At 45.9% G+C, this 26,295-nt stretch overlaps 1 protein-coding gene across 6 annotated transcripts in view; it reads right to left on the reverse strand.

Moving 5' to 3' along the window:
• The window catches only part of ITPKA (inositol-trisphosphate 3-kinase A), a 59,946-nt gene extending 34,795 nt beyond the window's left edge, over positions 1-25,151 (reverse strand). For 4 of the 6 annotated variants that reach the window (XR_006291486.1, XR_005225523.2, XR_006291487.1 and 1 more), the window contains exons 1-2: positions 24,335-25,107; positions 9,804-9,980 (exon numbers count right to left, since the gene is read on the reverse strand). Coding sequence is in view for 2 of the 6 variants with exons in the window: in XM_027818180.3 (XP_027673981.2) it covers positions 9,804-9,980; positions 24,335-24,835 (678 nt within the window). In the remaining 4 variants the exon portion in view is untranslated. Of the gene's footprint in view, positions 1-9,803; positions 9,981-24,334 lie in introns of all 6 variants that reach the window. The other 2 variants (XR_006291488.1, XM_037900445.2) reach the window with 2 other exon arrangements.
• Positions 25,152-26,295: the final 1,144 nt, after the last annotated feature.

Consider the following 26,295-nt stretch of genomic DNA (forward strand, 5'->3'; position numbering starts at 1 on the left):
TCCCTGCCTGCTGGGAAGCCCGGGTTTCCAGAGTCCATGTCTCCAGGACAGCTGACCAGGTGGACTGCCTCAGAGCCTGACTCCCCTTTTGAAATATTGAAATTTGTCACATAGCAGAATACCTTTCTCTACCCAATTCTAGTATAACAATGAATTTGTATTACCGAGGGAGATAGCCTCTGTGTTCTTTCAATCTTGGGCTTACCCACGTTACTTGTCATTCCACACCCAAGGAGTTACCTTCTCCTGCAGTCATAGAACAAGACACTTCTTGTTCACTTCATTTCAAGTTTCCCTACCCTGCCTTGCCAAGGGACCACCTTCTGCTGGGTAAGAAGAAAAGCTGTGTAGTGTAATTGCTAGTTCTTTCTTGAGAGTCCTGAACAGATTCTATAAATTCTTTGTCAACTTTCATCCTAAATTCAGCCCTACCTCCCTCCTCCCTCAAAGATTGCTCACCACCTTTTGCAAATATCTCTTTGTAAATCCCATGTCATCTGCTGTACAAAGATGTTTCTGCAATGTTCATAGTCATCCCAGTTATGAAGCGGGCAGGGGAAAAGTGAGAAAAAAGGCACTGAGCTTGTCCCTGGATCAAACCGACAGAGACAGACTGTATTGACAAAGTGCTGCCCAGCTGCAGTCATGGAAGTAGCAAGTCCTACACATTTGCTTAATCCTGCTACACATGTGTGCAAGTGCACAAGCCTCAGACAAAAGAAAGAAATGCAGCAGCTGTAGCCAACTCTGATTATAAAAGAATTACGTTTATTAGATATTTTTTCCCTCAATAGGTACAGACCAGTTAAGTAAGGTGACAAGTTTGCAAGGTCAGATTTTAGGCCCTGGAACAGTTTTGGTATACCAGATATAGTGAGGAAGATTTTGATCTTCCTTTGCAAATGAACTTCTCAGATATACAGAAACAAGTTAAAACCTTCTCCTCACAGCCTATTAATAAGATTCCAGGACTTTGTCCTTTATTGCCCAAATCAGAAGCGTTTATAAATTAGGGATCCCTCTGTGCTCTGAGAACTGGAGATACCTACAGGACTAAAATACACAATGAGGCAGAAATGGAGAAAGAGGGTTGGGGACAATGGGGCTCTGGCCTCTCTCACATACTTGCTGGAGGGCAGCATTGCTACCCCACGTTTAGGGGAAAATTTTGCACTTGGACATGGAAGTGGCTCCCGCAGAAGTCAATAGGGGCCCTGGGTGAGGAAGTGAGGAGTACAATTTGGCCCACAGCTAAAGAGCATGATGTCCAAAACAGGAAACAAGTCTGCAGACACAATCTAGGGCACTGTTTTTTTCTGATTTCAGTAGTCAGTTTCCCCATTTTGGCCCCTTATTAAAGGATTCCAGCATGCAGGGTTGAGGAGCTACTAGCTGCCAAGCACACTGCCACTTGTTTGTATCAAATATGAATTACAGATTTTGAGACAAAAATCTTTATGGGTAGGATGTGAAGGAGTAAGTCAGTAACAGGAGTGCCACCAGGGCAAGCTGACAAGACAATGTGAACAAACATGCACACACCTCTTAAAAATCAAGGCTGCAAGCACAGCAGTTGAACCAGTTCCCAAGCCAGAGCAGGGCTTTCCCCACAAATAACTGGTTATTACCACAGCTTGCTCCTTCCCGTCACTGTGAAAGAGAGGAGGAGAAGGAAGAGGGATCTGGTACACAAAAGAGGAAAGGATTATTCCTCAGCAACCCTCCCAGTTGAGCCTATTTGACACCAGACAACGAGGCAGGTAGGCCTAGATTCAAAGCTTAGTCTACTATGCTGACTTTCATCTGCATAGTGAGGCACAGAGAAATCTGCCTACAACAGAAAATCTACTGGAATTTGGGGGTTGCAGCTGTAAATAATGGGCCACATCCTGAGTTGTCGTATGTCACTGTAGCTCCATTGACGTCAATGGAGCTAGGGGCCAATTTACACCCAGCTGAAGATCAGGCCCAGTAACAGCAGCCTACTTTCTGCCATTGGATCAATGCTGCCCCAAGAGTGGTTGGCACTGACCAGAGAGGAAGTAAAGTCAGGGTGACTGGATGATGCACTGATTCAAGCACATCACTGAGCAACCTCAGCGGGTGGGACACCTTTGGAGCCCCCCCTCCCCTTCCCCCAATGGAATCCCCAAGGGAGAGGTGGCAATATCAACACTGCCTGCCTTCCAACTGAGTGAATACCCCTGGGATGCAGAGGTGCCAGCCGCAGCAGGGAGATTTAATCTACACCTCCCCTTGCCAACATGGCTGATTTTAGCACAAACCTAAGGAAGAATGGATGGCATAGAAAAAACAACAATTGTGTGTATTATAGGGGCATCTCCCTGATCAGTGTCGCTAATCAGACCACTAAGCAAAAAGTGTTACTGCAGCTCAACCTCACTCTCTCATTCTCTCTCTCCCCCCGCCAACTTGTGAAGATATTAACAGACTGCACCCAACCCTTGATGCTTCCGGTTTCTGCACTCAGCCATGGCTGAAGGACACAGATGCTCACACGTGCTTCAGCAGGTGTATCCTCTGTCTGGCGGGTTCTGATTTCCTGTTTGTACCACAGTCAGGACAGGCTGGCTAGTCCTTCAGAGTGATGAGAAATACTCAGTGATATAAGCCAAAACAAAACCAAAAACAAACAAAAAACCCTTGCAAGACACAAACTTCGCGTCCCCATATTTTCCCCTCCGCCATGACTCACAGTGCATTACTTAACACAGTGCATAACCCCTTTGATGTGCTGCTTTTAAGAATGCTTGGCAAATCTGCAGAACACTCACAGTGACTACGGAGAAGCAGGACCTTCAGGAAAGAAAAGTTGGGCAATACGAGGGGGAGAGGAATTGATGTTTAGGATGGGGCAGAGTTCCTAAGAGCATGTTATCTCCGTTCCCAGCACACACCTGGATTCATTCCATAATTCCAGATGCATTTTCCCTCTCCACACCAGGGAAATAATAGAGCAGAGGCCCTGCTTGCTATTTTGTAATTCTGAAACACTACCTGCTCCCTGAACAGGGCCTAGGGGTAAAAATTTGCTGAATTATTTAATTTAAGATTCATAAATAAATTATTATAATTTCTGGATGCATGTGTAGCATACAAATAAAACTGACAGGTTTTGACCACCTTCTCCTCCAAAGAATTACTTCAAAACCACCAACTTAATTCACCCCACCATTACCCTCCTCAAATAATAAATGAGCCTTACGCCATGTCCTCGTGGTCAGCAAATTAGAGTACTGTTGGTCCAACAGGGAAGCAAGCTCCAGAGCTGATGGCCCTTCGTCATGTCTCTAGTTCCCCAGAGATCAAATGTTGGGACTGTTTGCACAAGCACAGGAGTTTATCTCAACAGCCTCAATGGTGCAGGGGGAGAGAGTTGGACTCTAAAGTATGTTCTGACTACCTGGGGCAGACACCATCTTTGTCACACCCTCAAAATACTTCTCTTTACCTACCATCATCACCTGCAAGCTATCTGATGGGACTATTTCACCCAGGAACTGGGAAAGCAAAGAAATTGCACTGTTCAAGTCCAAAGAAAAACACAGAGCTAAGTGCCTTTCAGCCCAACACCTCCCACTGTCTCCCAAAGTGTCATCATGTCTATGTTGAAGAGGCGAGGTGGCAGAATAGGATCCTGTGGCACCCTGAGCCCTCAAGCAGCTGCCTTCATTGTCTAATCACTACATTATAAATGGACAGATAGATGTGCAATTTCCCAGCATCATGATCCAGGGCCTCAGAAGGAAAGAACAGAGCAAGACTCCATCCACCATTACCAATGCAAAAGGACGGTCAACAAAACCTCATGAAATAGAGGCCACTGACTGATCTAAAGCAATCAACATGGACACTTGATTTCTGCCCATCACTAGTAGTAGGTCTACACTACAGCGGCACAGCTATGTAGCTGCAGCTGTACAGCTAAAGCACCGTAGAGTGGACGCTGCCTACATTGATAGAAAGGGGGTTTCCATCTATGTAGTTAACCCACCTCGCTAAGAAGCGGTAGTTAGGTTGATGGAAGAAATTCTTCTGTCGACCTGGCCACATCTACACAGAAGGTTAGGTTGACCTAACTACGTCAAAAAACATTCACAGCCTCGAACAATGTAACTAGGTGGATCTAATTTTTAAGTGTAAACCAGACCTAAGTGTTCCTCAGCAAGTAAAACCACAGTCTCCATATCAAACCCAGGCCAAAAGTCAAAGGACTTTATATGGCATCAAAGCTACTTAGTCACAATATTTTCTTTCAGTTTCATCACCAGGTATATTAAAGCCAATGTAATAATTTGCAAGATTGTTAGACAATTGTTAGCCAGAGTTTTAGAAAGAGTATTTCTTCAGCTGGGGCCAACAGTTGCTCATTTGAGGAAAGCTGATACTTTCCACTCCCACAGGAAGGCACAAGCAATCTCTGCCAACAGTCCCAGTACTTCACCACCATGACACCTTGCTTTAACACTCTGTAAAAGGCATCAGTCCAGTTGTAGTGGCAGGACAGGCCTCTCCCATCCCCCCCAGAATCTCAGCAGAACTGAATAAAATTGATTCAGAGAATCAACATGGTCCTGAGATGGTCAATCTTGAAGGAAACTGACTGATAATATACAAGTGTTAGGGGAGAGCTCTGCCACTGACTCACTGTGTGACCTTGGACTAGTCACATATTCTCTCTGCACTCCAGTTTCCCCAATTAGGGATACCACCACCTATTTCACAGGGGTGCTGAAAGGGCTGATTCATTAGTGCTTGTAAAGCATTTTGAGACCCTCAGATAGAAGCCAGTGTATAGTGTAAACACAAAGTGTTATTCAAATCTAAAAAATAAATGCTGTGAAAGGGGCTGATCAGACATGCAGACAGTAGTAACAGTTCTCCTGCTGCTCTGCTAATCTACCACAAGGCAAAATCCAACATTCCATCTCACTTCTCCTCCTTTGCGTCCTCCAGACCAACACCCCACACCCCTCTGAAAGGTTACAAACAAGTTACTGTTTCATCTAGTAAGTACTCTAGTGTATAGATAGGGCCCAGCCTCTGGAAAGGAATGCAACTGTCAACACACCAGGACATTGTTACTAAAGGGGTGTGGTATTTACCTACAGGAAAGCCACATCCTTAAGCAATTGCTTTGCTTAATAACCCACCACTTTAAGGTCCTCATTGTGTGAGTTTTCCAAACCACTGTATTAAAAGCAGGGTGGATAAAAATCAATGATTTAAGAAAAAAAAATTTTTTAAATCTGATTTTTTTTAATTTAAATCAGATTTTTTTGATAAAATGCCTTTTGAGGAAACACCTATCAAAATATAGTTTTAATTAAGTTACATTATAGCTCAAAAGATATCTCATCATGGAATAGGGATTATAAATTCTAATTCTATAGTATGAGACAATATATTCATGTAATGTTTAAGAAAAGTTTATGGGGTTCCAGGAGCTTCTGTATAGATTATTTAGGTTAATCTTTCTATCTACCCAATGGGACGCAATGCTCAGTCTAGAAGATACCATCAGAGATGCTTAGTTTTGCAGTTCTCAAACTGTGGATTTATGTCTCCAAAGATAACATGCTTGTTAACAGCAAAAATGTTTTTAAATAAAATAAAATAAAATAAATAAATAGAGAGAGAGAGGTGAGAAATAACAGACAACCCTATTGTCCCTCTGCAAATTTGTGTACACAGAGTCTATCCCTTACCTCTCTCTAAAGTGAAAAGTTTCAAAAAGTTAAATGAATAGAAGATTGTTGGGGGCACAACAGATCTGGACAAGGAGAAGAAGTCTGGAGATAAGTGTGAGAAGGGAGGGACAGGCAGTAAAAACAAAAGTGAAACTGTTGGTGTATCATATTCCAGAAGTCTTGAGGTCTTTCTGAGTCTAGTCTTCATTGATTTGAGTTCTACCATGCCATTCTCTTACTAGAAGGGAAAACCTATAATGGCAGCAGGCCATAAAGGAGACCCAGTTTGAGAATAAGAACCATTCAAGAAATGGATGTTTGCTGATGATGATTTAAAGAAAGTCACACCAGTGAAGTGGTGGAAGTCACTTAAGCACTTGGATTCAGAGACTGTTGAAGTGATAATCTCACTTTTAACAGCAGTAGCTTCTTCTGCCAGTGTAGAAAGAATATTTTCTTCCTTTGGACTAATTCATTCCAAATTGAGAAATTGCTTGGGACCTGAAAAAGTAGGAAAGTTTGTTTTTCTTTTCCAGATTATGAACAAACAGGAAAATGAAGGTGAAGACGACTGAGTTAGCTGCAGAAGCCAGTATTTTAAGTTTTTCATGTTGACCTGGCTGACATAGTCAATTTAATTTTTTTTTTAATTTTCATTTAACTATTTTAGTTAAAAACAATTTTAACAAAAACAAACCTGATTTTAAAAAACCTGAATGTTTAATTAAATTCAAAATTTCATATGCTTGTTTTGTTAAAATATTATATATTTGCTGTTGAAGAAAAAAAATCCAGAATACATAACATTGTTGTTTTAGTTAAATACAACAATTTAAATGTCTCTCTGGTGATGTTCTCCTCCTAATACAGAATGGCAAGGAAATCCTCCAAATATTAATGATTAACCTGTTGAATTGGAGATAGTTCACCTCCCAATGACTTCATAAATATCTGCTTCAATTACCTTTGGTAAATGAAATAACCAAACTATCATTCATTTTCTGACATAGCTGTAAAACTAACCTGAAAAGTTTTCCAAATAAATCACTTTAAAAATGTATAGTGTGTACCTTCTAAAAAATGAAACCTACATCTATCTCTGAGTTGTGAAGAATATGTATTAAGGTTAAAACAACCATTGCCCCTATAAGGAGTCAATATTCAACAGTTTGTTACTTTAACTGGAGCTACACAAAAGTTCAGTTTAAAGTCAGCACTGGATTGGTTTAGATTAAAGATAAAACAAAAACAAAAGAAGATAGGATTTTAAGTGAATTCAAGAATGAGAAAGTTAGAAACCGTTACAAGAAATAAAAGTGAAAACATGCATCCAAAAGTCTAAAACTTAGTCAAACAAGTTTTGGTTCAAGCTTTCTTTAGGTTGGCCTTTCTCACCCACAGTCTTCCAGGAAGATGGTAACTGACCCTTTCCTTAGTCAGGATCTCTCCCAGAGGCCCAAAGGTGCTGGTCCCTTTGTCTTCTTAGGTGAAAGAGAGCACTTAGGGTTCTCTGTCCCCACCCCACCCCCTTTTTTTTTTTTTTTTATAATCTAGTGAACCTCGGAAGTGGATTCTTCTGAGGGTTACCCTTCAATGCCAAGTTTATTCAAGCAGTAAAGAAGGTGACATGGAGTCTGCTGGTGAAGGAGGCTCCATGTTCTCTCTCCTCGCCTGTGTTTGCTGAAATGCAAATTTGCTTTCCCTCCTGTTATATCCTCCTCCTGCTCTCTTGTGGACCCTATTTACTACTTACACGTAAATTGAGGTAAACGCGCATTCCTTTGTTTAGGATAGACCTGTTTAACAACTTTTGCCTAGGCAGGGCTGTGTGGTTTTGAACATGTGCTAAGATCATTATACGGGGGATTTCATACCTTTGCATATAATGTTGCTACATACATTTCACCATGATGTTATTGGCCAGTGAGTTATTAGCATTCAGATGATATCTCAACAAGGCATATTTTGTATAAAGATTATTACAATGGTGCGTAGGGTGTGATAAAGGGGAGCTTTTGGTCACATACCCCCAAGACAGTGTTCGGCCTGTTAGTGAAACAGTGTAGGAAATATACAGGATAGAAGGATTCCCCTCTTGCCCCAGGACCACTATGCTCAGGGCTAGGTTCTGTTAATGGACTAGCATAGGAAAGAGAGGCTGAATTCCCTCCTAGCCCCCTGCAAATCAGGGATTATTTAAAATGTTCCCTTCCAGACAATAGCCTTGATGCAAGGGGTTAATTCAGACCTGACATAAGTGGCTGGGAGTCAGCTGAAGTCAAAGAAATCACACCTGCTTGCATCAGATTTAAACTGACCCGAAGTGTCTGGTTTCAGAGTAACAGCCATGTTAGTCTGTATTCGCAAAAAGAAAAGGAGTACTTGTGGCACCTTAGAGACTAACCAATTTATTTGAGCATAAGCTTTCATGAGCTACAGCTTTATTTGAGCTTATGCTCAAATAAATTGGTTAGTCTCTAAGGTGCCACAAGTACTCCTTTTCTTTTTCCAGAGTTTCTGGGTTTCTAAGATATGGTGGGTGTGTATGCTGCTGCTTGTGTGTTGTGATGAGTAGTACTTTCTCTGCCCTCTAGGTAAACAAAGGGTTTTACCATCAAGATCCTGGGGATCCCTCACCTTTTACAAACACAAACGTCAATTGCAAATTATTAAGAAAATCTGTTTACCCTGCTAAGAAAGTAAACACATGCAGCTTACACGTGGTTACTACCTGTCATTCTGTACCTCACCCTTGCAATAAAATAGACAGACACAAAAACACACTTTACTACCATGGTCTCCTGGCAGCAGAACTGCAAGCCAAACTTAGTGTGCCTTGCGGAACCACACAACCTAATTGACTGAAAATTTGGAATGAGCAGTAGCCTCCTTGCCAGACTGGAAATAGATAGGAGAATCCAACAGTGACCAACAACGATACTCCAAAGCAGAGCAGCTGAGGATAGGGAAAGTAAGGCAACATATAAGATGTCACTGCAGATGGATTATGGTTCATGGTGCATGCAGGGAATTAGCAGTTCACCCAGGCTACTTCACAAGCCAAAATTGAATCCGCTGCCCTGTCTGTATTATTTTTAAAAAGAAAAGGAGTACTTGTGGCACCTTAGAGACTAATAAATTTATCTGAGCATAAGCTTTTGTGAGCTACAGCTCACTTCATCGGATGCTTTGTTACTGAGTGCAACATACAAATAAAATAATTTGCTTGACTTCATTCATTCCATGCCATCCCACCTCCTATACAGCCCACCCTCTGGCTCCTCTCAGGCAGAATTGCTAAGTCTGGTCTCACAACTTGGGGGCTCAAATCAAGACTGGGAACACAGTGCTTAAATATTTCTGTGATGAGTGGGGAATAAATTCTAGACAGACAGAGGCTGAAGGAAGAGTCCGGGAGAAAGAAGGGAAATTAAATCATGAATTACTTCCCACTCCAGTCTGGCTGCCAGAGTGGGAGAAAATGTATCATCTGACCCTAGAGTGGGAGTCTGGGCCCAGGTGGGACTTGGCAAGCCAGTGCAGGATCACTGGGATCCTAAAAGTATGTGGCTTTCCCCAGTCTCTGGTCCTCTGGTTGGAGGGGGAAAGTCAGGCCTTCCCCCTTTGGTCCTGCCGTGATTCTTGTGGAATCAAGTCATGAGTTGCTGAGGCTGGCATAGGCCCCTAAAGCACAGGGCCCCAAGCAGTCATTTGCATTGCTTGTGCCTAAAATCCACCCTGACTGATAGGCTGGAGAAATCGTCACAGACAGGCTCTCTGAAAGCATTTATAAAAGGTTTTATTATCTTGTCTGCAGAATCCTGCTAGGACATCCCAGCGCCTGGGGTAACAGCAGGAGAGGGCACAAGGGCACCAGCGATTTCCTCCTCCAGAGTCCTCTCCTGCAGGTTTTACCACAGGAAAGGATGATCTGGCCTGAAGCAAAGACTACAAGAGTTAGTCATTTAATGTAATTTTATTAATCTGTTTGGATTTGTACGAAGAAGGTAAAAGAGGTGTTTATCCCCAGACTTCAGGTGCTCTTCCCAAACAGCGAACAACCAAAGTAGATCAATTACAAATCCAGCATACCTGATGCCCAGCATTTTGCATTGTGTTAAGCTGATGGTTGGAAAGGTTGCCTTGTTTCTGCAGATTGAAGTCTCCTCTGAATAGAGCTGACCCATTGTGGAACCAGTATCTGTTTCCTTCCAGGACTTGTGTGGCTTGAAAAGGCAGAGAGTCAGAATCATGCTGGATCAGGAGCCCCTAGCAGGCAATGCTTATCATGAATACAAAACTCAGGTCAAGTGCACGCCCATTTACCCCACCCAAGGCTTCAGGCTGAGCTGACTGATCTCTGCATCTAAATCAGATATGGGCAAACTACAGCCTAGGAGCCACATCCGGCCCTTCTGACATTTTAATCTGGCCCTCGAGCTCCTGCCAGGGAGCAGGGTCCGGTGCTTGCCCCGCTCCATGCATGCCATGGCTCTGCGTGGCTCCTGGAAGCAGCAGCATGCCCCCCTCCGGCTCCTACACATAGGGGCAGCCAGGGGGCTCCCACAGGTCCCATTGGCTGGCAACCATGAGCCAGAGGGGGGACATGCCACTACTTCCAGGAGCTGCTTGAGGGAGCCTGCACCCCTGACTTCCTCCAACGCCCCAACCCCCTGCCCCAGCCCTGATCCTGCACTCTGAACTCACTTCTGGACCCACCCCAGAGCGCGCACCCCCAGCCAGAGCCCTCACCCCCTCCCACACCCCAACCCCAATTTTGTGAGCATTCACGGCCCACCATACAATTTCCATAACCAGATGTGGCCCTTGGGCCAAAAAGTTTGCCCACCTTGATCTAAATGAATAATGCTACTAGTAACACTGAACACATACACAGGGATTTATATCTTTTCCCAGGGTTTGGAAGAAGTGCCAGAAATGTGGATCCAAATCTGAACTGCCCCAAAGCTTGAGGAGGTTCAGATCCATTGTTCCAGGTCCAATTGATCTCAGAGAGTCTGGGTTTAGACCCACAAAGTCTGGATCCCAATCTAGGAGTTGTGTCCCTGACCATCTTGGCTAATCGCCACACAGTTTACTATATGACTTGCCCAAGGCCACAGAGTCAGTCAATGTAAGCTTTTATTAAAGAGCTTTCTTTAATTAAAATCAGGGTGGGGTGTGGGGGAGAGAATATTCCTTTTTATACCTTTGTAGTTTGACCTCCTCTTTTTATTCCGTACTTTTGCTTAATCAGGCATAATTACTGTTAATCCCTATACTTTGTATTGGGAATACTGCAAATGGAGCCTGACCTAAACCCCCACTGACAGCAATGGGAGTCTATCAATTGACTTCACTGGGAACTGGATTGAGCCAATACTCAGGACACAATAATAGGTTGCAAGCAGCAAATTTGACAATTTTTATAGTGACCACTCTAGGCAAAGCAATTAATCTTCAACATGCATTAATGGGAAAGGCAAGTTTTAGGTTTTAGAACTGGAAAAGAACATACATTCGATTAAAGGAAGAATAAATCAGACTAAAATTCGTTTATTTCTGTTCAAGTAACTAAAATGCTAGCCAAACCAACCTTCAAATTTCAAACTTGTATTTTAAAAATGTCTCAGTTCTCAAAATAAGACCAGAAAATTTCAGCTTGAAAAAACCTTATATTTTCTTTAAACGTATGCTTGAAAATAGAGGTCCCTATTCACTTAAACTAGAATAATGTCTCCTATATAAACACCCCAGAACTTTAATAACTAAAGAGTCCTCAAGAGCAAAAATGTCATAAGAAAAACAGAAAAAAACTTTAAATCTATTCCCATTTTCTCTCTGACTTTTGTTTGTTTGTTTCATTTTCAGTCACATCTGAAGTGAAGTAGAAGAAGAAAAGAAGATCTCCAGTAATAATGCCTCACCTGTGCCTACCATATAAGGAACAGCAAAGCACTGTACATGCATTAAGTTCATAGCATCTCTGTGATTTAAAGATTATCATACCCATTTTACAGAGATTATGGGCCTGAGGCATACAGTGAGTCAGTTTCAGAGTTGGGGAAAGAACCTAGGAGTCTTGAGACTCCCAGTGTTCTGGTCTGACCATTGGACATTCCAAATGTAGAGGATACTGAGCATATTCTAGCCAGCTGTCTATTTTATTATAGGCAGGCTGGTAGCACTACCTATTATCAAGGCTGTCCTTGATAATCCTTAGATCTTTTAGATTTGCTGAATCCAGGTCACTGAGTGCACTGAAAACGAGGACTAAGCCCTTGACCCAGTGTGCTGTGGGAAGCCAGCATGGAGAGTGGAGGACAAGTTTGACGTGTTGCTGAGAAAGATGCTGCAGCATTCTGTACTAACTGAAGTTTCCTAAGGGCTGATGGCTTCATGCCCAGGTATATTAACATTGCTATAGGCCAGACAGGAGGTGACAAAGACATGTATAACTCAGACCAGGTCATCATCCACCGAAGCAGGACAGGGTGTCCTAACCCTCAAGAGTTGGTAGAAAGCATTTCTTACAGATGCTACTATGTGAGCACTTCGCACCAGAGAGGAACTCAGAAGCACTCCTAAACTATGGACTCTATTGCCCTTCCACCAACAGAGACTGTACCATGGCTGCAAACGCTTCAAAGTGCTTTGCCTACCAGCATCACCTCAGTCTTACTCAGGTTCAGCTTCAACCAGTTGTTATTCACCAGAGAACTGATCTCATCCAAGCACTGAATCTTGGTGGTAGGGGTAAGGTTGTAGGCAGTGAAGGATATGTAGAGCAGTGTGTTATCTGTTGCTGACATCTGAGTCCATGTCATCTGACCAGTTCCTCTAGTGGCTACATATTAGATGTTGAAAAGGACAGAAGAGAGAACTGATCCTTGTGGGACTAATGCAAGCAAGGGGACTAGTGGTAGAGGTGCAGCTTCCCAGCACCACTGCTGGGTACATCCTTCCGGAAGGATGTAAACAATTTTAGTGCATTCCCCTGGATCCCTGCCACCTCTCTCAGGTGAGACAGCAGCATTTTATCCTCAACAGTGTTGAATGCTGCACAGAGGTCCGGGAAGATGAAAATGGACTTCTATCCACCATCCATTGACAGCAGGAGATCATCAATCAGTGCCACTAAAGCAGTTTCTGTCCCCCATCATGGCCTGAATCCAGATTCTGCTGGGTCTCCAGTGTCAGCTTCAGTTAGATTAGCTTGCAGTTGGCCTTCAGCTAGCTTCTCTATAAGCTTGCTCAGGAATAGAAGGTTTGACACCACGAGGTAGTTGGCTAGAACTGATGTATCCAGGATGGGTTTCTTCAGTGTTTGATGTAGGAAGGGAAGATTCTGCCCCTACTGTAATGTTCAGTTTATTGTGCAAAAAGAAGCAGCTGCTTTCCATGTTTTATCCCAATAGCATTCCCCATTAGTGTCAGGACAAATCAGTTTTACATACGAAGCGATATACAAACCGGGTGAATAAAATTACTAGAAAGTTACTGGATGGGTAGCTAGCCCAGAGTCTTCACTATGTTGTTCCTACTGCTCGTAGATAAATGCAAGATGAAAGGATGAAGACTAACTCCTGCTCATCAAAAGTTCTCCTCCTCCCCAAATGTGTTACTATATGAACACGCAATACCTTTCTGTCTGCTGTGTACCTTTTAGAAGGGACACTGTTGATAGGATAAGGGTAAAAAGGGCTGCTCACAAATAAATGAAATCAAAATCTACCCTACCTGAGCTCCACCATGTAACAGGCTGACAGGTTGGTTCATTCTGTCTCTGCCCCTTTCTCTGTGAAATCATGTGTGATCCCTAGTTATTACACATAAATGTCACTAATTTCAAAAGCACCAAGGTCACCAAGTTTGGGCCCTGGCTTACTTCCATGGTGTGACAGATGCAGTATCCTAAGAGCTGGGTCAGCACTCTGATCACTGGCCTGTGAATATGACTGTCATGAAGGCTGCTGTTTTAGATCAGGTGGAACTCTCCACCGAAAAGTACCAGCAGAAATTTTTGGCCACTAGATGGGCTGAAGGGGTATGACCCAGGGGATAAGCAGAAAAGCTAACAGACTCGGCTACCCACTGACTAGGGCCAGATATTTGACCTGTAGGGGAAATTATGGACCTGGTGATACTGGAACAATTTCTTCATAGTCTCCCTGAGAATACTAGAGTCTGGGTGAGGAAGCACCAGCCCAACACCCTGGAGGCTGCAATTAAACTCTCTGAAGAGTTCCTAGAAGCTGACTTTCCCAGAAAAGAGGTCCAGCCACCAAGGGGCCCAGAGCCAGGGAGAAGGGGTAGCAAACTGAAAAGCCCCAAGAAGAAAAGGGAGGAGGCGAAAGAAATTCTTTCAGAGAATAGCATGCTATCAACATGGAAGGCCAGGATATATAAAAGAGGACTGATCCAAAATGGAATAAGGGTTTGCACAATTCTGTGAATGGACTGGGATTCTCAAGGGCAGGGTTAAAAAGGAAAATGCCTACTATCCCTATAAAGGCAGGAAGGAGGCATCTAAGGGTGGGGGGGATCATGGATGCTGGCTCAGGATGTTCATTGATCTGGGGGGACTTAGTGAAGGTCCACCGGAGGCTCCCAGGGGAGAAGGCAGAGTCAGAACGCGTTCATGGGGAGAGAAAACTGCCCAATGGCAGATAAGGTCGTAAGTATTAGAATTGTTGTACTGTACAGGCGTTGGTGGAGGGGACTTGAATAAGCTACATGGAACGGACACCAAAAGAAGAGTCTGAGCAGTTTTTGCAGTGATCCAGGACATAGGGGGATGCATGCTCCATTACACATGGGAAGCAAACTCCAAAGGGACTGACTCTTAGCTAAGGGAGCTGAAGCCCTGGACATGGAAGACTGTATCCATGAAGGCACTCAGGTCCCTACGTCCCAGTTCTGGCCCCACTGTGAGCCATAATGCTCTCATCAAATCCTGCAGGCATCTAAACTCACTCTGCACTGAGATTTTCCTGGTAAAAGTTCCCACCTCTGGACATGCATACTGCTGCCTTCCCGAGGCATTCAGATGCCTGTTTCCTGCCTAAGCCCAGAGCAACTCACAAACCAGGGAAAGGCACCCATCTGGCCACCTAACTTGCTCAAGCAGCCTGATCCTGTAGAGATGTGCAGAGGCAGCCTACCAGCTCACATCACATTCAAACACCATTCATAGTGGTGGCGCCCGCCTTATACCTCTTAGCCCATTGGTTACAGCACTCATCTAGGATGTGGGAGACCCAGATTCAATTACCCCTCTCTGCTAAAGGTTTGAATAGGGGGTCTTCACAGGAGGATGCACTAATCACTGAGCTATGGGATATTCTAATGTGGGGCTCCCTCTCTCTCTCCTGTTGAAGCTGTTCCATTGTGGTAAAATAATAGAGAGATTAGAGCAGCGGGACTGAACCCAGGGTCTCTCACGTCCCAGGCAAGTGCCCTAACCAGTGGGCTAGAGAGTTGTTCTCTCTCTGTGGCCCCATGGCTAGATCTGAATTACTGGACGATTAAATGACTTGCTCAAGGTCACAGAGCGAGCCAGCGACAGAACCAAGAATAGACCTAGGAGTTCCTGGCTCCCAATCCACTGCTCTAACCACTAGACAGCACTCCTTTTAGTTATAGGTGTTGCATTGCACCACTTCTCATGAGTATTCTCCACCTCCGCTGTTAACCAACCGCAACGAGATCTGCCCAGAGGCTTTTTTTTTTTTTTTTTTTTTTTTTTTTAAGAACTGACCCCTCCTTAAACATTGATACATCTCCTGATGATGCAGACTTGTTGTTTTCCTCCCCATGCTCCAGATACACCACACCTTGCAAACAGGTTTCAACGGCATATTGAAAGTACAAGGAAGAAAACACAAACACTCAATCTTTCCATGAACAGTTACGCAACAGTACTGCATCTGCTCCTCCCAGTTCATCCTGCATGGCCAGGCAGGAACTGTGCCCTTTTAAATATTTAAAATAAAAACCGTAACAGGAGACTGAATGGTTCAGGAGACTAATGATGGGGTAAACGGTCTCTTAACTCCTAGGTCATAACTTCAAATCCACCCCAGCTCAGAAATAACTAAAGGCTAATGGAACTGAGGGGTATTTAGTAGACTATCAGAAATGAGTTACTGAGTCTTAGTTCAGTTCCTATTAGACAAATGTCCTCAAATAAGAGGCCACAAATTAAGAATATAAAAACAGCCATAGTAGGTCTCACCAATAGTCCGTCTAGCGAGTATTCTGTTTTCAGACAGTGGCCAACACCAGGTGCTTCAGAGGGAATGAACAGAACAGGCAATCATCAAGTGATCCATCCCTTGTTGTCCACTCCCAGGTTCTGGCAAACAGAGGTCAGGGACACCCAGAGCATGGGGTTGCATCCCTGACCATCTTGGCTAATAGCCATTGATGGAGCTGTCCTCCATGAACATATCTAATTCTTGGAACCATTTAGCACCCATGCTGTTGGCATGTCAGTACAGGGGGCACCATTTAAGTGTGCTGTGGAAACGGAACTATCCTCATGTTAAAAGACCCAACTCTGGGTTGAGGCACATTGAAAGGGTGATGGGGGAAAGCTTGCACTGCTGCTGTTCATGTCACACTAAGGGCTTGTCTACACTGGCACTTTACAGCACTGAAACTTGCAGCACTCAGGGGTGTGTTTTTTCACACCCCTGAGCGAGAAAGTTGCAGCACTGTAAAGTGCCAGTGTAGACAGTGCACCAGCTCTGGGAGCTCTCTCCCAGCGCTGCACCGCAACCACACAAGCCAGGTTAAAGCACTGTCACGGCAGCGCTTTAACGTTGCAGGTGAAGACGTGCCCTTAGACTGTGGACAAAGAGATGACTTCACTGTGGACAAAGGATGTTATTGTCAATATAGCATCTTTTAGAATAGCATGAAGTTCACACAAGGTAAAAAATAAATAAATAAAATAAACCCCTTAGGGTCCCTTCCCATCTCAGTTTAAAAATAAAAATTCTTCTCTACTGGATTAGTTTATGTAATCATCTCCTGAGCTGAAACTGTTCATACTTTTAGTCCTTAATTATGAAACATGTTTATCTATTTTAAGATATTTTATTAAGGATGAAAAAGGGAGAGAGAGAGAGAAAGGACCAGCCAAAACAAATAAACTATAGGTTAAATAGCCTACCACCCCCAAAAAAATTTTGGGCTAATATCACTGCAGGCAAGAATCTAATGTGTCTTTCTGGCTGTCAGCTGTTCTCATGGTTACAGTTACAGGAATCTGTGGTTTGTGTATTTGGCACATTTCTACCTAGTAAATCACATTCCTCTAACATGGTGCAGTAGCCGTTATAGCACGTCACTTACTTGCTGAGCAAACCACTTGAAAGGGACACTGTCCAATAGGAAGGTCCTAACCTGACCTATTTATTTTTCCTTATCTCTGTTTGAGAGTGGTTTTTAGAAATGCTTGTGACTCATGACTGAGAGTGGCTTGACTGGTCTCTCAGTGGAAGTTACCACTGTACATATACTTCCCAACAGGGATGTTCTATCTCATGAAGCAAAGTAGGAATGGGAAACTGTAAGTCCCCAACTGAATGCATGGGAAAGCAGAGACTTTTATAGCTGTCATAGGATAAGATCCAGCATGTATTTTAATAGTTGGTTATTTTAAAACCTATTACTTAATTAACCAAAAAAATATAGCTGTCAAGTAGCTGTGCAGCTCCATGTATAACATTTTATGCAAATGTAATAACTTGTACAGAGCTACAAAGTCTGGCTAACAGGGCAGCAGTAGAATAAGCTTCCCACAGACACTGCCCTGATCCTGACACAGAGGACCTTCCCCTAGGGATCACAAGGATAATTCTATCTCCATGGTCCATGCTGCTCTTTGCAGTTTGTCAATTAATGCAAAGTGAGGTGGTGAGTTTCGGAGGTGGGAGTTGAAACTCAGACCCACCAAGTTCCACTCATGGTGGGACCAGTAAACCTCCATCAGATGGGAACAACTTTTAATTCCTAACTGATGACCTACAGGCAAAAAAGGCTCTAAAGCTCATTAGAGCTGCCCTGAGGCACCCACTCCCTGGGTAAGTGCGGTTACACCTTCAAGGGTGAAGCTTGTTTTCTGGAAAGGTAAGTTCAATAAATCGAGTTCTGACCTTTCTGGTGCTTAAACAGGTACAGTCTTCCCTCTGCACACACAAGCAAGATCTCCTCCAGGCACTGCTTTTAATCTCCTTCAGACAAACCCTGTGGTATGTGCCCCGCCCTGTTCTTAAAAGGGCAGCTCAGATTAACCAAAATACCAACACTAAATACAACGAAAAATAAATGTAATAATTTTATTAAGATGATGTTGAAGTAAAAAGAAAACGGTACTGCGTTAAAGCACAGAAGTTTCTGGTTATCAGGGAATAAGGTACAGATTATCAAGCGGTGCGAAATTCAGTTTAGGAACAGGTGGCGTAAGGAATACATAATCTGCAATCTCCCCGATTGGGGGTAAAAGTTTAACGGGTCAAAGTACAGACATTGAGATATGGGGGTATGTTGTTTATATAATGGCTATGTTCAGGTGTGGAGTATAATGAGTGGATACGATGATGAGGATGGATTTACCCTCATTTGGTGGGATTTAATGTTCAGTGAGTTTATGGTTCCAGTTTATATGGTCCAATGGAAAAAGTCTCAGTCCCTTTCCCATAGTTGATGCACGATGTCGTACCAGCTCACACCTCCTGGTACTGTCGGTGACCGGTGATGTGTTCAATGTAGATGTCCCTGGACCATCGGATGGTGTCCGAGACCATTAGGCGCCACATGAGCCGTGCGTAGCGTCAACCGATCCCACAGGTCCTGCAGCACACGCTCGTTGCAAGGCGGGGGGGGGTCCCAAGAACCCAGGGCTCCAACAATCAGGGCAACCATCTGCACCTCGTAGCCCTTTGCTCTCAGGGTGTCGGCCAGGGGGGCGTATTTTTCCAGCTTACGAGCTCGGGCTTCGCGGAAGGCCGGGGTCCTGTTCTCAAAGGAGACCGTGACATCGACGAGGATGATCTTTTTCTGGGCCTCATCGATGACTACCATGTCAGGTCGCAACTGGCTGTCAGTACCGGGGATGGCGCAGCTCACGGCGACCTCCCCCAGGCGCAGTGCGATGGCTTTCACCAGGTGGTTCTGGATGGCGTTGTGGCACAGCTGCCAGGCTCTGGAGTGGGGCTGGCAGCTGCACAGGACATGGGGCAGGGTCTCGTTGGAGTAGCCGCATTTCCTGCAACGCTTGTCTCGGTTCCCATGGCGGACAGCTCCGTTGAGTGGGACGCAGTTGAGTCGGGCACGGTGGATGAACCGCCAGTTGGCAAAACGGGTGAAGCCGCCCCCGGCGAGGAAGTGGTTGCTGGCATCCCACTTGCTGGTCAGTTCGAAGGCTTTACCCTGGTCCGGTTTACACTTCAGGGTTTCCATGTACAGTGAATGGACGGCTGCCTTCAGGGTCCTCTCCAGCATGCCCCTAGCGCTTGGGGTGATGATGGTGTTGTCGTCGGACCTGATCTGCAGCACCAAAACTCCCAGCTCCTGGCGCTCCTTGCACCACTCCCAGCGGCAGCCGATGTGCTTCCCCAGGCGATGCATGGCATTGCGAGCGCGGGACCACAGTGAAGCGATGTCGCGCCCGTCCAGTCCGAATTCGCCATCCAGGGAACCGCTCAGGAAGGTGGCGGTGTCTTGGTTGAAGGGGGCTCTGCCAATCCGCTTCTTTGTTGAGTTATGGAGGGCGTTTGCTGCGATGTTCCTTACCATGGAGTCGGCACACGTCAGCAGGCGGAAGGCATGGATGATCACTGCGATGTCACACAGGTCGCCCATGCGGGGGACATTGGCACCGCCATGCCTGTGGGCGATGTAGACCAGCTGGTTGCTGGCTCTCTGGGGAAGGAACAGCCACTTCTTCACCAGCTGCCGGATGATCTTGTCTGCCTTGTTGAGGGGTACCTTCGCCACAGCAGATCCCCTTAGGACAAACGAGATGCAGGGGATCAGGAAGGTGTTCAGGGCGTTTATTTTCTGCCATGATGTTAGCAGAGAGGCGTCGATCTTGGCGGCACCCTGCAAGATCTCCTGGATGGTGTCCTTGGGTGTCTGCCGGACACAGAAACCCGTCGGCGTGCCAAGTGCTGGTATGCCTGCCCCTCTGCCAGGGGGATGATAGGTTCGCCCTGGATCTGGAACCCTGTCGTCTGCACTGAATCCCTTTTGATGCCGTCGATGTGGAGAGTTGCACACTTCTTTGCATTGAAGCAGAGCCCCATCCAATCGGCAGCTCAACTGGTGGCATCTAGCATACATTGGAGGTTCTCTGGGTCGTCCGCAGTCAGGACCAGGTCATCCGCGTAAGCCAGGACGCTCATCCTCTCACCGTGGAGGTTGAAGCCATCTGTGCCATTGGAGATCTCTCGCAGCAACGGCTCCATGGCGAGGTTAAAGACAATGGGGCTGAGGGGACAGCCCTGCTTAACTCCACTCCGGATCAGGATCTTGGCGGTCTCCCCTTCAACCGAGCGAATGGTGGTGCTGCATCCCTCGTACACCTCTCGGATCACACGAAGGAAGTTCTCTGGCATCCCAAACTCCTGGAGCGTGGCAAAGATGTGGTGGTGGGGCATGGACCCAAAGGCGTTAGCCAGGTCGAGCCACGCTACCACGTATTAACATCCAAACTCACCTCTAACTATAAGGCTTGGCAAAATAAAGTCATTTCACCTGTTATCTTGAGGTCCTCCCACTAACTTGCATGTATTTGACCCCATGAATCACAAGCCAGCCTTGAACCCACAACCTTGAGATACACAACACAGAACTCTACCAATTCTGCTGTGAGGAGTAGGGGGAAATCATTATTTTTCTCTATAAAGAATAGGCCATAAAAGGACACAACACACACTTTTCACACATTTTCTATTTACTTACTGGTTCACAACTATTTGTGCACTAGCATTGGAGTGTTGGCTATCAGGATTCCTGGCCCTGCGAGCAGAGTGTGGTCTAGTGATTAAAGAGACTATAGGAAGTATTATATGACCCAAACAGGGTCATTCTGCCAGGATCAACCTGGGATCAACAAGCATCCACTTTAACCATTTGAACTAAAAGGACATTTATGCACATTAAATGCATGCAGGCAGTAGCATACTCAAACCTTTAGATGTGGTCCAACCACACTGGTTACATCTCCACTGCAGCTGTGAGATGCAATTCCCAGCTCAGGAAGATGTACATGTGCTAGTTCTGCTCCAACTAGTTTACTAAAAATAGCATGTAGTTGACAGCATGGGTTAGCTGTCCAAATATGTACCTAGTATTTCCGACTGGATTGTACTCTGGCTAATAGCCTGAGCCGCCACCTGTGCCACAATGCTACTTTTAGCAAACTAGCATGTGTACATCTTCCCAAGCTGGGAATTACACCTCTCAGCTGCAGTGCAGAAATAGCCACTGTTTTAGGATTTAGGCTAGACAGACACACAATTTGGCCCAATTCACCTGAAATTGAAAGGCAGTGTGGAAAAGCTAATAAGCCTTGGGTCTGTCAAAATAGAGTCCAGGATTTTATTTGTAGCTTTGCCTAAAAAGAGCTTGTCTAGGCTCACACTTATCTGTAAAATGGGTTGTCTCCCCTAATGTAGGGGTAATGAGGTATTGGTTAATGAGGGGTGCAAAGTAGTATTAAACCCAGTCATAAGAGGAGCTTGGATTAGAATGCATGGGCTCTTGGATTAGTAGCTCAGTACACCTTTCCCTAAGCTACAGGCTCTTGCATGTGGGTAGGGTATCTCTCATCAAAAATGTGTGACTTTTTACCTGTTCTGTGGGAATGCATGACACTTGGCAGGTCTGCAAAAACATTTTAAAGAAACAGAACTTATCCTAATACTTGGAAAGTCCCTGATTTCCCATGCACTCGAATGGATGCTGTCTCTCTCCATCCTACAATAGCTCAAAACATTTAAGACGGCTGCTTTCTATTTGTTTAAAGACAGGTTTCAGAGTAGCAGCCGTGTTAGTCTGTATTCGCAAAAAGAAAAGGAGTACTTGTGGCACCTTAGAGACTAACAAATTTATTTGAGCATAAGCTTTCGTGAGCTACAGCTCACTTCATCGGATGCATTCAGTGAAAGCTCACAAAAGCTTATGCTCAAATAAATTTGTTAGTCTCTAAGGTGCCACAAGTACTCCTTTTCTATTTATTTAAACACTTTTTTCCCCATTAGTTAGTATTCTTTAATTATTTACTTTTATTTGTAATTAGACGTAGTGCTTTCTCTGAACCCTGTCCAGATTTAAATAGTGCTAACAAACTTAATAGGATTTTAAATGGGTAACACAGCTTATATCCAAAACATACACTTCTGTACCATGTTTTAAAATGTAGTATGCGGGGTAGTAAGTTGTTCTGACTAATGATTTAGGGCCTGATACTGCATACAGGTACTTTGAAGTCAATGAGAGGTTTACCACTGACCTCAGTGGTGCTCAATGGACCTGGACCAAACTGCATCCAACAGGACACCTGGCTTGGAAGACAGTTTTGCTTCAGACTATTCTCAGGAGGCAAGTTAGCCTGGGGCCAGCATGGATGGCATCAGGTTCTTTGTATTGATAAAGTGCTATCAGTGAATCTCTGCTCTCTATTAACCACACATCCAGCCCACAGCCCTCAATGCTGGGTATTCAGAGCTAACAGTGTTCCATCATCATACCCACTCACCGCCTGCAACAGCAGACAGGAATGAACTAGATGATCTAATATTCCACCCCCCATCTTTAATTTCTATTATTCTGTAACTCAAAGTCAAATGTCATGGGCCACAGATATTTATAAAAATAACATTAATGTTGTTGTAATAATAATAGTTTGCCCTTCTGCAGGGGATTCCATCTGAGGATCATAACTTTATTAATATTAATTAATTAAACCTTGCAAAACCCTTACACAGGATATTATCTCACATAATGGGGAAACCGAGGCACAGAAAAGTCAATTAAGGTGACAAAGCACGTCTATGGGAATAGAACCAAGGTTGTATAATTCCCTGACCTGTACTTTAGCCACTCAACCATACTTTCTCTAATTTACTAATCCTAAAACTCTCAGGAGAACAAGCCAGCTGGAAGAATTACCTACAACACTGTCACTTATTTTTTATCTTGTTTCAAAATATACACTGTTTTTCCTGATTCAATTCATTGTGAGTGACCCTGTAGTCATAAACTACCCTATAATAATAAAACATTGGTTGGTCTCAAGAATGGTAGATGGGGCAATTTGCTAAGGAAACATTTCAGTTTCAAGGCACCCAGAGAGTTGTTATAAACACCAAGTAAAATATGTATTACCACTATGAAAAACAACTCAACTGCATGTCTTCAAAACTGCCCTTTATATGTAAGAGCAGCTGCCAAATTACATAAGGGATTTACTGGGAAAAATGTATTACTGCCAAAATGGACAAAAGTATGCATGCTAATAATTCCAAGCTCCTCCCAATTTTCTGTCAAGATCACAGCACAAAGTAGCTCAAAAACTGACAACCAGAGACTGAGGGAGTAGGAGAGGCAGAAATACCTGCTGGTAAATGCCTGGAAAAAATGTTATTTTTAAAATCCAACAAGAGAGAGTGAAAAATGCCTGTGATCAAAAAATGCCAAAACAATCTGAAAAAAATCTTAATAGGTTGGTGGCAATTTCATAACAAGAAGAGAAACAGTGGCAGCACTTGGCTGGGTTTCAAGAGCCTCAGTTCCCCAGCAATGTAACACAGAGAATCATGTAGCATTATCACTGATCAGCATGCTGGATTTTTCACAGAGTTTATGTGATTGAGTAAGGGGAAATAGCAGCTTCCTTTTAGTTAGGTCACTGAAGCCTTGCTTAAAACACCAGTCTGATGAGTGCTCAATGACTCCCATGCACATTCCGAGACCACGGGACTGGAAGCATAGGCTGAATTGTGTATTTCTCCACGTCCACAGGCATGATATGCTGCTGTTTGCAGCACAGCAATACAGGAACAGGAGTAACTGAGGGGAAGTAACTTGAGCTCACATGAGCTGACCAGTGACTGGATGTTGTTGGAGGACTGTGTTATCAAGTTGGTGTTTACCACGGAGTACAGTGGAGCTGAGAGCCTGATATCGCAGGCACTTATGCAACAAAGAGCCCTTTGGCTTAGATTAGGGCAGCCCTGTTTTCATTTTAACAGCCTTCATTTTAAATTAACGTAGTGCTGGTGAAACGTTCCAGATGGACAGCCAGGTGGAGACCCAGCCCCAGAAGTACAGCAGGGGCAGTGGAGGCCTCCCCTTTATATTAGCCCACAACAAGGTCGGCCATCCCCAGGGTATCCATCCCCTGCTGCTATATCCCCAGCCCAGGCACATAGCACTTGTTCTCCAGCACCGCCAGGAGGCGCCGCTTCCAGATCAGCGGCGCGGCTCGCTGGCGGCATCTGGACCCGCGGGCACGTGGGAAGCAGCGGGCTGTCCAGGGTGGGTCACTCGGCTCCGCGCAGCGTTCTGTGCAAGGGCAGCCCTTAGTCTACCGCTGGGGGGGGGCCTACCTGGTTGATGTCCTCCCCGTGCTCCAGTTGCACGATGCCCTGGCTCCTACCCTCCGTGTCGCTCAGCAGGTCGTCCTCGGAGTCCTCGAAGACGGACGAGGAGCCCGTGGAGGACAGCGAGGAGTTGGAGAGCCGGCGGGACTGCAGCAGGTGCAGTGAGCTGCCCGTCCCCAGCCAGCCGCTCTCCGGGTCCGTCGGGGGCCCTTTGGGGCTGCCCTGCGCCTCCTCGCTTTCCTCGGGGGTGACGGTCAGCTGCGGGATGACCGGCGGCAGCAGCCCGTTGCGGGGGCTGCAGCTCCTCTTGGCCAGGTCCGGCAGCTCCCGTGCGGCAGCGGCAGCGGCGCAGTGAGCCTCGAAGAACAAGCGTAGCTCCCCGACGCTCAGCCGCTTGCCCCTGCCCAGCTCCGGGCTGCTCTGCCGGCCCCAGCTAGAGTCCATGGTGGGGCCGGTGCGGGGCGCCTCCTGGGCACCGCTGCGGAGCCGGGGGCTGTGCGTGTGCATGGGGGGAGCGCGGCGCTGCCGGGAGCCCGGCCGCCGCTGCACCCGGGCAAACTTCCTGCTGGCTGCGTCTGCCGCGCGGAGCCGGGGGCCGAGGAGCGCCCAGAGTCATGTCCCAGCCCGCCCGCCCTCGCCCGCAGGGAGGCTCCAAGCCGGAGCCGCCTATCGTGCCTCAGCCGGGGCCGCAGCCAGGTCCATCTGGGCTGGCTCAGCCCGCCCGCCGCAGCAGCAGCTGGTGCTGAGGGAAGCGTAGCCGCCGGAGGGAGGAGTCAGGCCCACGCCCGCTCCTGGCTGCGGCTTGGCCCCTTCATCTCTTTTGCTTTCAGTTTCCACGGCGCCACCCAGAGACGCCTCTGGAGAAAGCTTCGGGGGAGTTAGGCCCAGGCCCGGCCGTGGCCTCGCGCAAGCGGGGTGACAGCCCGGGCCAGTGCTGGATCCGGGGCCCCAGGGCCACCGCTCGGCTTCCTCGCGGGCGCTGTTCACGTGGCCGCGCTGAGTGGCGCGTAGGGCTCCAGCCTCCATCTTCCGCGCTCCCCTGCCCCGCTGAGAAGTTCCCCAGGCCAGCCTGTGCTGTGCCCCAGGCGACGGGTCTCCATGGACTGCAGCCACATGCACAGCCCCCTTTCTAGTCCTGGGTGGTTATCGCTCACCAGTGTGCCCCTCCTCTCACCGGCCCACAGCCTGGGGGCAAAACAGCCAACAGAAACACCCTCCCATCTTCAAGAAACAGGGATGCCTTCCCCTTGTTCCCTACTCCCACTCCCCGCCTCAGGCCAAATCCTGCTCTCACGGGCCAAGGGGAGTTCAGGCTCCTTTCCCCCTTAGGAAATCCGTGACCTCATGGACAATGACAGGGTTGGTAGACCTGCCCCCCACAATCTTCCAGACACATATTTCAGTAGTTCAGTACATGCCCCTGGGCCCAATGCTGTACATTCGATAAGCTACCCCAATCCTGGAGCCCAATTCTGAACTTCCACAGACATCAATGGGAGTCAAGGGCTCTCAGCACTTGCAGGAGCTGGTCCTGCTTTAATGTTTAAACTGGTCTCTGCTAGGCAAATACTTGCTGATTGAGTTGCACAATGTTAATGGCCCTGTTACTCAGGCTGGCTGAATGTGCATCTGGTGTCCTGAGTGGGTGGTGCATTTTAGGGTTGAGCTGGATACTTTAGATTCTCACATATTTCGCTAGTCAAGCATTCAACAGTGGCTTCCTCAGGCTGTTTTCTGATGCACTAGCATATTTCGTGTGTTGTGAAAGTTGCATAATATGTGGTTTGGTTTCATATGCACCTGAGCTTAGTTTGTATCACTATTTCACCTGCCGACGTGTACTTAGTTCAGTTTTTCTAACCCACATCTTATCAAGATACAATTCCACTCAGTAAAGGAGGGTACCCTGTTACATCAGAATCCTTCCTACCTCATTTACTTTGCCAGTTATCTCCCACTCTCTTTTA

The sequence above is a fragment of the Chelonia mydas genome, chromosome 6 (assembly GCF_015237465.2).
Source record: "Chelonia mydas isolate rCheMyd1 chromosome 6, rCheMyd1.pri.v2, whole genome shotgun sequence".
Taxonomy (NCBI): Eukaryota; Metazoa; Chordata; order Testudines; family Cheloniidae; genus Chelonia; species Chelonia mydas.